The sequence below is a fragment of the Silurus aristotelis genome, assembly GCF_946808225.1.
Source record: "Silurus aristotelis genome assembly, chromosome: 2".
Lineage (NCBI taxonomy): Eukaryota > Metazoa > Chordata > Actinopteri > Siluriformes > Siluridae > Silurus > Silurus aristotelis.
Genome location: NC_139575.1, coordinates 9,106,447 through 9,122,622, shown reverse-complemented (window position 1 = coordinate 9,122,622; position 16,176 = coordinate 9,106,447). Strand labels below are relative to the sequence as shown.

The window sequence follows — 16,176 nt, the reverse complement described above, 5'->3', positions numbered from 1 at the left end:
CGAACCCGAACTCAAACACACTCAAATATTTAACTCAATTCATTTACATCCATGTTCACATGCTGTTTTGCACATTTACTTAGTTTACTTAGTTCAATGCACATTATCTCTTTCAGTTTAAAATTTGTCAACAATTTTAAATTCATTCTGCTTCTTGTCCTAAAGGCAATGTTTGTAAGGATATCCATTCCAAAAAGAGACTGCAATATTCAGTAAGGGCTACCCCTCTGTGTGCTGTAATGCAAAGTATTGCTGTATCATCTTGTTCTTGAGTCAGTGCATGAAGAATTCACATTTTGACTTTGTATTTGTTATTGTACCAGACTTGCCCTTGTCTCAATTGTCAATGCATGGATTTTTTTAATGCTGAAATAACTAATTTTTTATTGTCTCTTTTTTGTCTTTGTGTTTTGTGTATTTGATAGCAGCACTATATCTCCAGTGTGATCAGTTTTTATTAAAAAGCCATAAACTGTGTCATTGTTTAGGCGGTTTATGATATGGGAAATGCTTTTGCAGCTTTGGGAATTGAGCTTTAAGTTTTCAGAATAAAATTAGTTTGAGGGTTTAGTTATGTTTGAGAAAAAAAATATATAAAGGCTTTTAATTCTAAAATAATATTGGAATCGTACCCGATTTTGCGGGAGCAAGTTTAGTTAAACGTTTGTATATTATTATATTATATTTGGAGTCCTGAAAATGTGTACATTTTTGACAGATCCACAGAAGTTTTATCAATTTACTTAAAAATGTCAGTCCAAGTTTGTTTTTTTAACTGTTTTTCAGTTGCATCCTGCAAAAATGAAGGTAAAAGCAAAAAAAAAAAAAAAAAAAGAGTATTAGGGGGAAAAAAACATTTTCCATTTGTTATATCTTATAGAAAAAGGCATGTGGTTATGTTTATTTGCAGGTTGTATGATCCGCCATATGAACATGCATTACTATTTATGGATTTCAAGTGATTTCCTTTAGGGAAACGTTTTTTGTGTGATTTTATCTAACCTTCAATTCACTGAGCCACTGATCCGAAATATGACAGTCGTCATCCTGCATGAGTGACAGCATTAAATCACAGACAATCTTCAGAAAAGAGGATGCAGCAGGCGGTGAGCAATAGATGGGTGCTTTTGCACGGTTCAGGGTGATTGGCTGAGTGAACGCTTTCTATCATAATAGCAAATTTGTTCTTGCCTGCTACAACATAGAATATATAGTATGAGAAATGTATTTCAGAGTCATATTTTAGGATTATTATGGCTTAAAAAAGAAAATAGATGATTTTTAGTGTAGATTTAATGTTGGTGTAAGTGGCAGGGTTAGTCTAGGCCTTTCTTTGCTGCTTCTGTTATGTTGCATTCTATTATGTTATTATGATATGAATGTTAGGCAAGCAGAATTCAAATCTGATAGAATGAGCTACAGGAAGTCAGTAGAAGGAACAACAGAATGGGGTGATCTGGGAGAACTTGAAAAGATTCACGTTCAGTTACAGGGGCCTAAGGGGGACTCAAGGGAAAACCTAAAAAGCTGGGAAAAGCTGGAAAAAGCTGCAGTATTATAGCATTAAGATGACAAACAACCTGAGTGGTCTCAGTGGAAAGAAATGGTTGGATTCCACAAAAGCAGGAAGATAGCAGTAGCTGATCATAATAGGTGACTGTTAAGAAGAGGACCAAGGTTTCATGCACATAGATGGTTCTCCAGGGAGATCACATGAGGTAGCATCTCTTGGGATTATAAGCAAATATATATGGTCATCATGCTCTGACTTTACCACCTCACACAAATTGATTTAATGCCATTTCTAAACATTTCTATGGGTGGATAGATTTCTAAATATAAATCCTCCAGCATCTCTTTTTTAATTTACCTAGATACAGTAGGAAATGCTAATTCTGTTCTCTATCCAGCTTATTATACTTATTAGCATTGATTTTTTTTTTTTTATGAACTAATTTCCAGCCACCATACAGCAGTTTATGTCAATTTGTTAACAACAATTACACTTTACACAGAAATGTAGGCATCGCATTAATGCACAGGCCACATAGTCAGACATATAAAGGGCCTAAACTCACCCAGATTAATGGTTTTGGTGAATCTGTGCCCACTGCGGCTTCACATTCCTGTTTTTGTTTTACAGGAGTTACTCTAAAATTCCTGTCATCTTGAGCTAATCTGGCGATTCTGCTCTTTACTCTCTGAACAACATTCATTTCTGGGGGGGTGTTTTGATGTTTTTCCACACCAGACAACAGAAGACAACATCAGGTAAACACTGGACACAGAAAAAGAATCAGGTGACATTTTCCCAGTTTTCCACTGTACAGGTTTTCAAATCAGCCTATCTGGCCATGCCACAGTCAAATTAGCTGAGATTAAATACAGATGTTCCTATTAAAGTGACTTACTAGTGTATATAAAAACAAATATTGTCTGTGTGCTAAGATTAAACTGTTTTAAAGTGAACATCCAAGACTAGCTCATATGCCTGAATTAAAGGTCTAACAGCAAATATATTAAAATGAGGTAGAATGTTTCCTTATAATAGATAAGTTCTCAAAGGAAGGACACTAGCTCTGGTGTCTCAAAAAGTTAGCAAATTCTGGGCTAGGTGTAGAGTCAAACAAACAGAATGGGTGTGGCCAGATATTTTATTGGCATCCAAGCAAGTGCCAGCAACCAGGAAGTGTTGGGAAACTTCACCTTTTGTTTCACAATCAATGCAAACACAATAAATGTTAGAGGCAAAGTCAAACTTGCTGAGAGACTTACGATATAACTATATACGATATACATTAATAGCATTAGGCAAACGCTCTTATTCAGAGCGACTCACATTTATCACATTCGTACAACTGAGCAGCCATGTCAGTAAGAATTTGCTCATGAGCCCAGGAGTCATTAGGATTTGAACTCACAACCTTCAGATTCAAAGTCCAATGCCTTAAACACTAAACTACCGCCAGCCCTATCCTTAAACACTAAACTACCACCTGCCCCATCTACACATTCTCACTCCCAACTCATCACATATAAATGCCTTCATCAGGATTCCTTGCTGTCAGTTTTTGACGCCATGGGTACCAATTTGGCGTCACTTTTTAACGCGCAGGATTAGGGTTATGCTTAGTGAGAACGTGTTACCGAATGCTGTTCCACAGATGGCACTTTGATATCAGACAGTGAATGAATTTTTAAATCAAAAATCAGTTTGAGAGCTAGATAAATATGACCTCAGGGAAGTCTGCTTACCTAACACGTCAAATTTCAACACCGCAGGCTCCAGTTCAGAGTTCTATAGAAGTCTATGGGAAACCCTGCACGTTGGAAAATGACGCTAAGGGGGTCAAAGTCTGTGGGAATCGCCACACGTTAAAAATGAACAAAAGGGTACCCAGTGGGTCAAAAAGTGACGCCAAGTGATCCTGACGAACGTGTCCATATGTGATGAGTTGGGAGTGAGGATGTGTTCGCACCATTTATACAACCATTTGTCTTCTAGATAGCCAGTAATTGTTTATGCCTCAATTCATCAGTGATCATTGCATTATAGATTACATTAAAATTTACTTCTCTATGCATACAAATAAGGCTGGGGTTCAAGCCTCTGTTACCCCTTTTTTCCCCCTTAAATGGTACCCAATGTGTAGGATTTTTTCAACACGTGAACAGTGAAAGCTTTTGGTGTGATTTTTTGATGCTAGTCTGAATTAGAGCTAGTGCAGATCTAAAAAAAAATTAAATTAAATAAATAAACACCTAACAAAAAACCCAGGGTGACTGTGAACCTTTTTTATTTTCTGTAATATATAATTATACAGCCACTTCGAATGTAATGAATTTTACTCACTTGTATAAGTTTATAATTTCCCTTTTTTTGGGGGGGGGAAATATACAGTGTTCCTGAGTACCATTAAAGGCAATTAAACCTAATAGTTTTGACACACCTAGGTGCCTAAGTACACATTTGGTCTGATTTTCGAAACGTGCTTAGATCTAAACTGCCACAAATATAGAAAAACCTTACAAAAAGTGTTAAATACTTCCAGTCTAGGTTTTGATTAGTCAGCCATTTTGTAAAATCGCTGTTCTCAAAAAATAAAGTCTAGCCTGTGTGATTTATAGGTATAAAATAAAAACTGACTAATTATTATTATTACTATTGTTTTTATTATTATTATTATTATTATTATTATTATTATCATCAACATTGAAAGTGCTGTACAAATACATTCGAATACAATAAAATAACCCCACAAACAATATTGATATTTATTTTGATTAGCAGAGAAGCAACCATCATAATTCATTGTCTTTACATTGTATACTGTGCTTTTTCGTCAGTTATAGAATTATTTTTATTATATAAGTGTTTAAGTGCCATCCAGGAGTTGAATTTGTATTTCGGATGTGGTTAAAAATTACTTTTGATCTGAAAACACATTTGTTGCATCCTATGTTTTGCCTTTTTTGTGTGTTCTCTGGTTTCCTCCGAATTTCCATATTTAAGTAGGTGGATTGAAAGTGGATGTATCCAGATTAAAAAAAAAAAAGGGATATCCAAATGTCATTGAATTGCTTATAATAAACATCATTTAAACTTGTTTCTAAATACTTGTTTCAGATATGTCGAATGAATGTAAAACGATGCCTGCAACTCGATGTTCAACCCTCAGCTTAGATAAGAGTGCCAGCTTCAATTTTATTCATGGCTTTGAAACCTGATTAAATCATATTGGATTTATAAAACAAATGAAGTTCATGCAACTGATCTCAGTCACCTGGAAGTGATGTACGCATTTAAATTACTCAAGTGTAATGAGCTTTTATTTTTTTATAGCCACCACATCTGTCATTGTAAACAGGTAACATTGCTATCATTCTTAGCATGTGTGTAACATCCTGTACACAAGGAAGGCTTTTCTGACCCACACTAAACAAACCACTGTTGGTAACTATTTAGTTGGCATGGCGTATGCTAGTTAGATTGTTTTGGTTTGGTGGGGAAAGTGAATGGAAAAAAAAAGTTTAGTGGTTAGCATGTTTGCCTCGCACCACTATGGATGGGGTACGAGTCAATTCAACTCGATCCATTTTTATTTGTATAGAATTTACAACAATGAACATTGTCTCAAAGCAGCTTTACAGAGATAAAGATGTTATAAAGTTGAATTAAATAATACATTTATAAGTTTAGTGCCTATAAAATGTTCCTTAAAACGTTTCCCTAATGAGTGAGCCAGAGGTAAATGTGGCATGAGGAAAAAAAAGGTGAGAGGAACCAGATTTAACAAGAAACCTATCTTCATCTGGGTGGCACCAAATGTCCATTCCATCATTGTTGTCTCATCTCATGTCAATGTAGTCTCAGCTCAATTCTCAACCTGCAGAGAAATAAAAGAACACTGTTTTAGTGCTGATGGAAAACCCAAATCTATTTACATATTTACACATTTAATATTTATTGTGTGTTTGTACTAAGAAATTGCAAGCCTGGAGATCAGAAATGCTTAAATTCGGGCCTGCGTGTGAAAGTTGGCCAACGGTGACTTTTGAATTGGACCACCATGTCATATACAAGACTGGGAGAAGGGGAATCCCATCGACACAGATTTTCATTTCCAGTGAAACAGTATTTGTTTTATTTTCAAGCTGCAAATTTCTTTTATTAAATATAGAGAATATACATTGAATTTTTTTTTTCAAAATGACCAGCCGCAGGTCTCTCATTATAGAAACCGTTCATAATATCTCTGATATTACAAGCATATGGCTGTTTCGCTTACAGTTTGAATAGCTGTATTAGGAACTGAACTCTTGCACTATAAATTGGATTGTTTTCATTGTTCTATAAGTTTCCTTTTGGAAACATTAATTTGTACTAGTGCACTGTGCTAGAAAACAACACAGTGTTTTCAATTGATTTGTTTTGAAATATACAATTATAAATGAGGGGACCAATGGCAACTTTAATGTTCATATAATAGTATAAATAATACGATTCAGCATTATGGAAAATTCACTTTCACCAAATTTTCTTTCACCGTATCCTGATGGTGGAACGACCTACCTAACTCCACCCAAGGAGCCGAATCCTTCACAATCTTTAAGAGACAACTGAAAGCTCATCTTTTCCATGAGCATCTTACTGCTTATCCTTGATCTTTCCTGTCCTAGCTTGGCACATGTTTATTGGCACCTTATGTTTAATCTGCTTGACTCATCCCACCATCTCTCATGGTAAGAGGTAGGTATACATCAAGATTCTTTTCTGTTCTGGTAGTGGAATGAACTTCACGCAGAGGTCTGAACATTTGCAATCGATTAATGAAGATCTACCTCCTCCTGAAACGCTTAAACTAGCACTTATTTTTCATGTTTGTTATACACTATATTGCTACAGTAAATGTGGTTCTTTTCCAAACTGTTACCACAAAGCTGAAGGCACTCAATTTTAAAGGACGTCTTTAGATGTGTTATATTAAGCATTCGCTTGAAAACCTGTTCCAGCATTGCAATGCTCCTGTGCACAAAGTGAGCTCCCTAAAGATCTGGTTTACGTGCATTGGAGAGGAAGATCTTGAATGGTCTGCTATAGAGCTCTGATCTCATCCTTACTGAACACCTTTGGGATGAATGTGAATGCTGACTGCACCCCAGGCCTCCTCACCTACATCATGACCTGCCTTTCATAACATGCTTGTGGCTGATGAACACAAATATCCATAAGCACACTACAAAATCTAGTGGAACATTTTCCCAGAAGAGTGGAGAGAATTATAAGAGCAAATTGGGACTAAATGTGAAATGCACCCCACTTATGACCAGGTGACCCAATACTTTTGGCAATATAGTGTATGTCTTTACGTAACAAAATTGTGCTTGATTTTCTTCCAAAAGAGTTTTAGGCTGATGGTATCCTAAGTTTGCAACCTAGAGAACCAAAGTTGATTTATTTACATTTACATTTACATTTGCGGCATTTAGCAGACGCCCTTATCCAGAGCGACGTACAAAAGTGCTTTGAGTCTCTAGCAATGAATAAATCTACACTAGTACGCAAGATTACAAACTTAATACAAATATAACTCTTGAATTCTACAAAGCAAACCTGGAAAGTGCTAATTTATAATTTATTCATCGGTCTAAATAAAAAGAATGTTGTCCAAATCCCTTAAATGTACAGTCAATGTAAATTGGAATCGCTTGTTGTATTCCTCAACTGTAGGTCGCTTTGGACAAAAGTGTCTGCTTATTGAATAAGTAGAATGACACAATGCCACACTGTTAAATGCTGCTAAATGCCACAAATGTGAATGTAAAGAAATATAGTTTTAAATCTTAGCCACATCAAACTGCTACTTCTAGGCAATGCCATTAACACCCCATAGCTGCTCAGTTGTATGAATTAAATTAATGTAATGATATAAGGGCATAAGTGCATGTACCAAAAATTTAATTTCTGGCGCTTTATAGTTAAAGGTTTGGACACATCTGATGTGGATGATGATTTACAAATACATGCTTTTTTTATCCCCCAAATTTTTTTTTTCAGCTTTACAATTTTGGGTTGTTCGATTAATACCGTGATGCCGTGATATCCGTTTTTCGATTATACCGTGAGCTCCTCTACCAGGGACACGCTGTGGAGGCGCTCGTAACTCCGCCCATGCCCCGTGACGTCACCCATTGAAATGAGTAGTGGAGGTGAAGCAGTAGCAGCAGCAGCAGCAGCCGCACGGTGGAGGAGGAACCGAGGAACTGAGGGAGCTGAGAGCAGGGCTGGGCTTTTTCCCCTTCCATATGAGCGCAGCGTCTCCAGTTTGAAGAATGCGGACAGGACTAGGAAAACTCCTGCTTTTACACGTGTTCCTCATGGAGACTTTATATAGCAGAGGTGGGTATTGAAAGCGGAAACCCAGGCTGGTGAATATGAGAAAGAGAGAGGAAAAGGAGAAGGAAGGAAGGAAGGAGAGAGAGAGCGTACACAGGAGAAGCAGCACATCTCCTGGTCTTTTCCTCCTGTCTAAAAGCAGGGAGGAATGTTGTCTTCTGGGGTTTTGTTGGATGTATAAATGATGTTGCAATTGAAATAAATAGTAAATAAAGTCAAATGGGTAAAGAAAACAAATAAGATCAAGGCGACTGGCGGTGCGCTCACGTGCTGCGCCTGGATTGGATTTTACACGTATAATCATTTTTAACTTAAAAGATACAAATAAATACAATTCCGGAAAAAGGAAACAACTTATAGACTTGATACAAAGTGTTTGGGGGTTTAATTGAGGGTTTTTTGTCCCTTTGCGCATGATCACAGCATCATTTATTTAGGAAACAAAGCGTCCAGATGGACAGGTGAACTAACTGAGTTATCGATAATGAAGTCAGCTGGTAATATTGATATATTCCGGGGGAAATGGTGCTTTTTGTTTCCAGGGATTGAACCAGCTTGTGAGACGGGACAGTTCCGGTGTAAGAACGGCAGGTGTATTCCTACACCGTGGCGGTGCGACGACGACGACGACTGCGCGGACAACAGCGACGAGGAGCACTGCCGTGAGTGACACACACACACACACACACACACACACACACACACACACACACACACACACACACACACACCCCGACTCCGGGTTGCCAGATTCAGTCAGTGCTCAGGCTTACGCGGCGCACACGCAGTGGTTTATGTCCTGGGGTGCAAAACCATGGTTCTCACACTGAAGCTTATTTGGAAGTCATCTTCATCAAAACAACTTACAATGAAACCATTCATACAAGTGAGCAGTTAAAGTTAAGGGCCTTGCTCAAGGGCCCACTAGTGACAGCTTAGTGGTGCTGGGATTCGAACTCACAACATTCTGAGCAACATCTTAACCACTGAGCTACCGTTTCCTCTTAAAATGCAGTGTTAAGATGTTGGACTTCTGATCAGAATGTCATGAGTTCAAAACCAATGCCACTGCCAGGCCCTTGAGCAAGGCCCTTAACTCTTATCTTCTCAGTTGTATGCATGATTGAGATCATTGTAAGTGCTCAAATCCCTTAAATGTAAATGATTTATTATTGTTCGCAATAATAGCACTTGCAATAATAAACCATTGTTAATAATAGATCAGATTAACGTATCATATTACTTATCACGTTACATTATTCTTTTCTTCTTCTCTTTATGAACTGCATCTTCACAAAAGGGTCCTAGTAGCACTGTAAACCAAAACAACACCAACCTTTTGTTTTATATCAGATACTGGAAAATAGGACAGTGGTAAATTCAGAAAAAAAGAAAAAAAAACAAGGCAAATTTTTAGCTTCAGTGGTCGAGTGCGGATTTAGAGATCTCCAGCTATGAAAACAACAACAACAAAAACAATAATAATAATAATAATAATAATAATATTAATAATAATAATAATAATAGGGGCCAGGTTAATTTTTTAACGCTTAAAAACGTTAAAAAACGTTACATTACATATACAAAAGCATTTCATCATGTACATAAATACAATAAAAAATAAGACAAAGAGCACGAAAGGATAAAAAGGAAATATAAAGATACAAAGAAAAAGAAGGAAGAGTGAAGAATAGAAATAAAAAAAACTTGATTTCAAACTTGATTTTAATGCAAATAAATGAGCAAATAAATTTATTTGGACATTTTCTGTTCTTCCATTTAAGTAAAATATCCTTTTGTCTATAGTTAGTTATTAATATGAAAGATTCAAGATGTCCAGAAATGTCTCTGAGTAATGCTATATTGGGACATAGACAGGGTTCAATCTCATGAACTCTGACCAGAATGTCTGTATGTAAGAACAGAGCCAGAAAGCTGGAACTCGTGTGCTGTAGTTTGTGGATGTTCTTAATGCGTATAGTAGTTCAGTGCGGGACTTTATATTGTATTAGTTGGAGAATAAATGTGTTGGAGCTTATACTTATTATCAAAGTGATTATGGATATTAATAAAGATGCAGCAGGAGAATTTTTCAGACCAAATAGCCGACTGTACTGATGCAAACCTGAGGAACCTGCTAATAAAGGCTGCATGAAGAAATCATTTGGTCCAAACCAGACTTCTATTTGAGCTACTGGCTGGAAAAAGCTTTTGATTTTAATAAATTTCTTATAGTTATGATCAGGTCAATTTGCATTTTTTTATTTTTTTATTTTTTTAGGAATTTATAATATTATGATCTTAGTTTTAGATTGAGCCAGTCTGTTTGATCTGTTTGAAAGAGTTTAATCCAAACTCTAATAAAATACTCCTACTATATATACTTTTATATACTCCTAAAAAAAAGTCATCATAAATCGAATGGAAATTTTACTAAATAATTATTAATTACTAAATAGATTGTAAGTAACAAGTCTTGATATAGTTAGTGTTCATAATATAAATCTGTGCTGAAATATTTGTCTGTGCTTTTCACAGTTTTTTGGGTTCTTTACTGTAAAAGTGATGAGAACCTCTGCTGTAGTCAAAAGTCCGAGATCCAAGAGGCTTTTACTGATATTTTTACGATACGCAGTGTTACACAGTAAAAACGAGACAACGTTCCTCCAGAACCCTGGTGCTTCATTAAACAACATACAGCTACAACACACAACATAAAGTTACATAAAGTGCATATGGTGCGATAGTGTGGGTACAATCTGGCAACCCAGTCAGGTGTTATTGTACAATTTTAAACTTGTAGTTTTTACTTTATTTTCTCAATTGGTCTGTGATTCAGCTTAATTCTCTCTGCACTTGTTTACACTTGGAGAAGTAGAAAAAACATATTTATCATTATTTTATTTTTAATAGTTTTTTGTCCTTTTGGCTGAAGTTTTTTTTTTTCTGTAACCATTTTGATTTAAGGTGATGTTTTACAGTTAGTAGGTAAAAATTTCCATGTAAATCACGGACATGTGTTGAATGGCATCTGGACTGTTTGTGTCATAAGAGCTTGTAACTGGTTGAATGGATGATTTAGTTAAGCAGAGTCAGAGTGTGTCACCACTATTATTATAATACATATAAACTGCTAGGTCATGTCTAAAATGCTTTAGCAAGACGTATATTTTATTTTCCGTGCGCCTTGCCGATGTCGTCACTGTTGAAAAAGAGAAATCCAACCAGCTTGTCTCTAGGTGTTCGAATTCATGCGATGTATTCAGTTTCCAAACTGTACGTTGGTTAATAAGGAAGTTGCTTGAATTAAAAAAAAAGGGGAAATCCTCAATAAGTGAAACAAATGCTATTGCTCTTGCTCAAGCTTGTGTCCATGGTACTAACTGTCAAGTCTGGCTCAAGACATCACATACATGACACCCCTTCATGTTCCAAAGCACTTCAGTGTGTAATGTTTTAATGAGTTTCTAAGTAAAACAAAAAGTTGTAGGTGTACATTTTGTTCTGGAAAATGTTTAGAAACAAGCTCTTGTGTAGTTCTGCAGCTTTCAAAAGACACCTGGCGCTGCGTCTCAATGCAATATCGTTTCAATTAATTGGTGTGGGCGACACAGTGGGCATTAATTATGACTGGCATTACTGCTTGTAGCTTGATTGTCCGCTGGCACTGTGACTCGCGTCATGCCAGCAGCCAGCGCTCCTCCTGCCTGTGAGCTCTGAAACAATATAGAACTCAAGCCCGGCTCAGAGCAGCGCAGGAGTCTGTGTGTGAGCAATCCAGCGACCTTGCATTCCCAGCCTGGCTGCTCTACCAGCTCAGCACCTGGCTCTCTGCTGGCTCCGGCTCTGCTGCCTGTCGGCTTGTCTTTTTAATACCGTATCTTCAGCAGACAGGACGTGAGGAGGGTCAGTTCCCAGTTTCCCGTGGATTCAGACAGACATGTGGAATTAAAATAATTCCGTATAGGATCGTGTTTAATTCTTTGTGCTCGGAGAGGTGGAGGGTTCTTCTCCGGTTGCCCGTAGAGACGGCTGTAGCAACCGTCTCACACCCGCACACACACACACACACACACACACACACACACACACACACACACACACACACACACACACACACACACACACAGTCTCTTTCTTTTTGCCTTCCTTTCTTCTATTGCTCTCTTTGGCCGAACTCTGTTTACGCAGCCTTGTGTCTGAATGCAGCATCTGAAGAATTTTTTTTTCTTCTTGGTAGTGTGACTTCATGGTTTGTAGCCTCTTGAACAGAAAGCTGTCACAGACTTCTACAATAGAGAGGCACAATGCGCTAAACACATGGTCACGGTTAAAGAATCGACCACAGACATTTGCCCGAAAAGATTATATTGTTACTCACGCTAATGCCAAGGTATAAAAAACTAATAAGAAGGGTATAACAAATTGAGGGCGATTTGAATATATGATATGGATTTGTTAAACATTAACACAATATTAAGTCGGGTTTTGAGGTCATCAGGTGTGGATCATTTTGTAAGTCTATTGGTTCTCATAAGAGTTACTATAACGTAACTGTTTGCTTTTTTTCTTCTTATATACAATATTTGAACATATTTCAAGAAACATCTAGATCAGGGGTCTCCAACCTTTTGTACACTAAATTATTGAAAATATTCTTGCGAACCATCTGGTCGGGTGTGTTTCCGGGGGTGGAGTTGGGGTTGGAAGTTCTATCTATCTATCTATCTATCTATCTATCTATCTATCTATCTATCTATCTATCTATCTATCTATCTATCTGTCTGTCTGTCTGTCTGTCTGTCTGTCTGTCTGTCTGTCTGTCTGTCTGTCTGTCTGTCTGTCTGTCTGTCTGTCCTACTTATCTTTCTAATCCATCCATCCATCCATCCATCCTACTTATCTTTCTAATCCATCCATCCATCCATTTATCCATCCTACTTATCTTTCTAATCCATCCATTCATCCATCCATCCATCCATCCATCCATCCATCCATCCATCCATCCACCCTACTTATCTTTCTAATCCATCCATCATCCATCCATCCATCCATCCATCCATCCATCCATCCATCCATAATACTTATCTTTCTCATCCATCCATCCATCCATCCATCCATCCATCCATCCATCCATCCATCCACATATTTATATATATGTGGATGGATGGATGGATGGATGGATGGATGAAAGGATGAATAGATTAGAAAGATAAAAAGTATAGTGTCTTTTAAAGAACAGAAAACATAAATAATACATAGTCACATCAATAGAGATTTTCTCTTTCATGTAGACATCTATGACATTTATAGAGCATTCTGCAACCTGGTAGCAAATTCTCTTCTGCCTGGTACTGGGTCACCGCCTGGTCGTTCTGGACCTCTGATCTACATGAGTCATGGCACAAAACAACTGAATTAGTCAGAAGCATGTTGATGAAATTTCAATAACAGCAGAACTGAGAGTACATGTGGTTGTAATTCAATCACAGGTTTACATTAATCTGCTGGTTTCAGTACATTGCTGTTTCTATAGTAGTTCATCAGGTAATTCACAGGACTTTTCTGGTGGACGCTCCATATGAATATATTTAAAACTCTAAAGGATTATGTGTCTCCAGTATCAGATGTTCAATGTCACATGACAAGCTGCATTCTTCGTCTTATTAGCATCAAGGGAGGAAAAACGTGAGGCCAATGAGTGAACGATATAACGTGATAACAGGATCAAACTTGTTTTGGGGACTATAAATGTATAAAGAGTCTAATTGTCAGTTGTTTGACAATAAAACTATAATTGTTGTCAAATGGCTTTGGTATAATAAGAATTAAACACAATGAGGCATGCAAAATAATTATCTTTGGGGAAGTGTGATGCAGCTAAACGTGAAATCGTCATCACTTTCTTTTCTTTTCTTTTCCTTCTTTTTTTTTGTTCTGTTCTGTTTTATTCCTTTATTAGATTCTGCATTGATTTTTTTTTTAGTAAGGAAGCAATGGTGACATTATTGTATGTGACATATATACATTAATATTTGATTATATGATATACATAGATTATATGAGAATGAATATGATTTTTTACGATTGAAGAATTATGGGAAAGATTGTGGCCTTCGAGATTCCCGTCCGGGAGATGAGGCATCGAAGCAGATTTCTCATGATTCAGACATTCTCAGCATAAATAAGACACACACTCAAATACGAACACACACACAGATGCACACACGCACATACACACACCCTCTTTATCTCCAAAGAACAGTCAAATAGGACACGTCCTACAAGGTCAAAGGCCAGACACCTAATCAGTTTCCTTTCTGGCAGAGTAAGTTTTTTTGAATTCATTAAAATTGATGACAGGAAGGCATGCATCCCAGACCCCAGCGTACGGTTGCAAACCAGGAGGCTCTCGAAAGCTCATTTTTATTTGAACACGCAGGGTCAGAGCCATCACGAGCTTCCGGCGCTTGTGTCATGTATCATCATGTAGCTATTGCATTGTGAGCGCACAGGACTTGTAGTAAACCCGCACACACTTGTACACATTTACACAACGAAGGAAGCGTTCTTTTTTTAAAGAGTGATAATAATTAAAGGTGTCATTTGCAACAAGTAAAAGTTTTTTTTAGAGCTATTGCGATCATTTAAGATCCTGCACTATTATTTTGCTTTTCTCTGCCTTGTTTTTTGAGAGGGTTTATGGTTTTATGGCTGTTGCAGTTCCTCTTGTAAGCAGGAGAGGGCTCCAAAACTTATTTACTGCTCCTTTAACATCCTTTAAAAAAAAATTTATTTCTCTGAAATAAAAATAGCACTTCTTGTGTGTGTGCGTGTGTGCGTGTGTGCGTGTGTGTGTATTTTATGGTTATTGGTAATTGTAGATGGGACTATGTAGATCGGACTATAGTCACGTAATGAAGTTGTCATTGCGCCTTTGTGTGTGTGTGTGTGTTTGTGTGTTTGATGAGACAGTTAGAGTTGTATCCACGTCTGATTTGGTAACATTTTAACCCTAGATGTAGGGTTGTATCTCTTAATATCGAGCCTTTAACTATTAGGATTGTTAAGATTCACCGATTGGCACTGGTGCATTGGCATACAGGTTACCGACGTGATGCATCGATTTAAAAACTGTGCATCGGATACAAGTTGTCTTTTGTATCACAATTCATCGTTTTTAAGATAATTGCATTAAGAAAACGGATTTATTTCTTTAAAATGTTTAAAGTGGGCAATAATTTTTGACCAATATTTGATACACAGATCGATTTCTCCTCGCTAAACTGTTTCTCAAACGCGTTCTCTCAGCACCACTGCTGCTACGTGAATATAACGTATCACAACACTACAGAGGCACGTTCTGAGAGTCACATTGAATATGCATTAACATGGCAGAGGTAGAGCTGCATCTTCAGAACAGAACATCTGGTTTTATTTATTCATTTTTTACACTACAAAGGCTTGTTTGTGAAAGGGCCATGTGTTAGAAGTCAGAAGGCACTTAAGTAAATAGATGATTTGCTGTCATATTTATTTTTGTATCGCACTGTGTTAAATCAAATTGAAATCGGATCGCACTGCATTGTAATAGGGCTGAATATGTATCATTAATGTATCATATTATTGGCTATGCATTAAGAAGCAAATCGCATCAGCCTCAGTTATGGAGATGCACATCACTAGTATTTATGATTCTTCTGAGAAAGTGTGAAATACAGTTTCATCTCCTCACAAACTCTATCGATTTGTGATGACGAGATTTTTTATCTTTTAACCAAAAACATATCACGAACCTTGACAAAAGTGCATTGGTTCTTGCAGTCATGTGATGAATGTGAAAACACATTTTTGCTCTGTTTCGTAAATTCGCTTTACTTGGTAGATGTTTTGTATTCCTAAAAGCTACAGTTTAGAGCGATAGAAAAGAAGAGTGAAAAAGAGAAAAGGCTTATAAGACAAGCATCTATGATTCACAAGTAATCAGGAGAGAAATTTGAAATGCGCAACGATTTGATAGACTTGTAAAAAAAAAAAAGTGGGCGTTCCAAAACCCATGCATTGTTACTCACCTATCACAGCACTGGAGGCAAACATTGATGAAATACAAAGGCTGGAGAGAAAAGATGAAGTGTGTCCCAGGAGTGTGACCATATTAGTGGATTGCATATGGAATTAGATTAATTGGATTCAATCAGTTCTTCTTTCCTGCTTCCACTTTGTATCGTAACAAATGGAAAAAACTAGCTGACTAGTATATAAGCATTAGGCCAAGGCTT

At 37.0% G+C, this 16,176-nt stretch overlaps 2 protein-coding genes across 4 annotated transcripts in view; one reads left to right on the top strand and one right to left on the bottom strand.

The window, feature by feature from the left end:
• The window catches only part of ddr2a (discoidin domain receptor tyrosine kinase 2a), a 359,575-nt gene that overhangs the window by 12,003 nt on the left and 331,396 nt on the right, over positions 1-16,176 (bottom strand). The gene's annotated exons all lie outside the window — the stretch shown is intronic.
• The window catches only part of lrp8 (low density lipoprotein receptor-related protein 8, apolipoprotein e receptor), a 180,830-nt gene continuing 172,349 nt past the window's right edge, over positions 7,696-16,176 (top strand). For 2 of the 3 annotated variants that reach the window (XR_014537519.1, XM_083566146.1), the window contains exons 1-2: positions 7,697-7,900; positions 8,440-8,559. Coding sequence is in view for 2 of the 3 variants with exons in the window: in XM_083566146.1 (XP_083422272.1) it covers positions 7,834-7,900; positions 8,440-8,559 (187 nt within the window). In the remaining variant the exon portion in view is untranslated. Of the gene's footprint in view, positions 7,901-8,439; positions 8,560-16,176 lie in introns of all 3 variants that reach the window. The other variant, XM_083566145.1, reaches the window with a different exon arrangement.